Source organism: Aphanomyces astaci (assembly GCF_000520075.1).
Source record: "Aphanomyces astaci strain APO3 unplaced genomic scaffold supercont1.82, whole genome shotgun sequence".
In the NCBI taxonomy this organism is placed as follows: domain Eukaryota; phylum Oomycota; class Saprolegniomycetes; order Saprolegniales; family Verrucalvaceae; genus Aphanomyces; species Aphanomyces astaci.
Window position 1 is genome coordinate 16,047 of NW_009798345.1, and position 1,263 is coordinate 17,309.

The 1,263-nt window shown below is 38.3% G+C and overlaps 1 protein-coding gene across 1 annotated transcript; it reads left to right on the forward strand.

Moving 5' to 3' along the window:
- Nucleotides 1-1,148: 1,148 nt before the first annotated feature.
- Nucleotides 1,149-1,256, forward strand: H257_16192 (hypothetical protein; the record flags this gene model as incomplete). Its single annotated transcript, XM_009844548.1, has 1 exon — nucleotides 1,149-1,256. A coding segment is annotated over one exon (108 nt), but the record flags the coding sequence as incomplete, so codon positions are not given.
- Between the last annotated feature and the right edge of the window lie 7 nt (nucleotides 1,257-1,263).

The window sequence follows — 1,263 nt, forward strand, 5'->3', positions numbered from 1 at the left end:
ATACTACCTCCAGCCGGATTTAAACCTGCCATTTCGAAATTTGTAAAAGTCGGAAATAAACCCGCCACACGAGAGACCCCCATAATATATTAAATAATTATACAATTCAATACAAATAGCGGTATAATATTAAAACAAGTTTTTTTAATTAAAATAGTGACAGGTCATGATGAAACTCATATAGAATTATTTTTTTATGCAAAACCTACACTCCTTCCTCATCCTCGCAACTGATCCCAAGCGATTCCAATGCAGTGAAGATCTCACTCACATGTACGAGCGATTGCACTTATTTAAAATGAGTGAAGTGACCTCAAACATGCCAAAAAACCTGAAATATAGCTTATGTTGGGTGTGATTATATCCTTCAATAAGCATCGTAACACGTCCATGACACTTCATTACGTAGTATTGTCCTTTTACCCAAAGTTTGAACTTTTGTGATGAATCGCCAAATCTATCGATTGGTTCTTTGTACTGAATTTTGTATGTAAATAGGTGTCCTGTGGTGATTGATGTCACACTAATCGAAGTCACACACTAATTTGATGTTGCTGGTGGTTTCCTGCAAATCTGATTGGCTAAATGCTTCTGTACATTTGGTTGTGTCGATTCATTCTCCATGTCGCTCCAGTTTAGAATAAACACAACAATATCGGTGCTGTTGTACACGCTGCCATGCTCATGCGTTGGTTGGTGATCTGTGAGCCATGAAGAAGTGCATTAACAGTAGTCGACAGACTCGAGGGTGCCATTGACCATAACGTTTGCTACAAGAATCCAATAAGAAAAAGTTGAGAGTGAAAATGTAGCGCTCCGATTATGCTAAAAAGTTATAAAAGAAATAGATCTTTAAACTTTATAGATGATCAAATATGATGCGCCAAATAAAAAAACCTGTGAATTTGCACTCTATTACCAAATAAACCCTGACATATTATACATAGGCTGAACAAGACAGGCAGAATTCAATAAATTTTCAAGATTACACATGCATACTTACAACCTGTGAATTTGCACTCTATTACCAAATAAACCCTGACATATTATACATAGGCTGAACAAGACAGGCAGAATTCAATAAATTTTCAACATTACACATGCATACTTACACTGGCTTTATGTCCGCACCAGTTTACACACCAACCATGCCTACCGAACCCAACCAACCAAGCGACATCGACCGCGCCATCTCGTTCGTCAAGCGCCCCTGCTCCCGATACGTCTCCGAAAACGAGATCCTCGACATGATTATGGTCAACG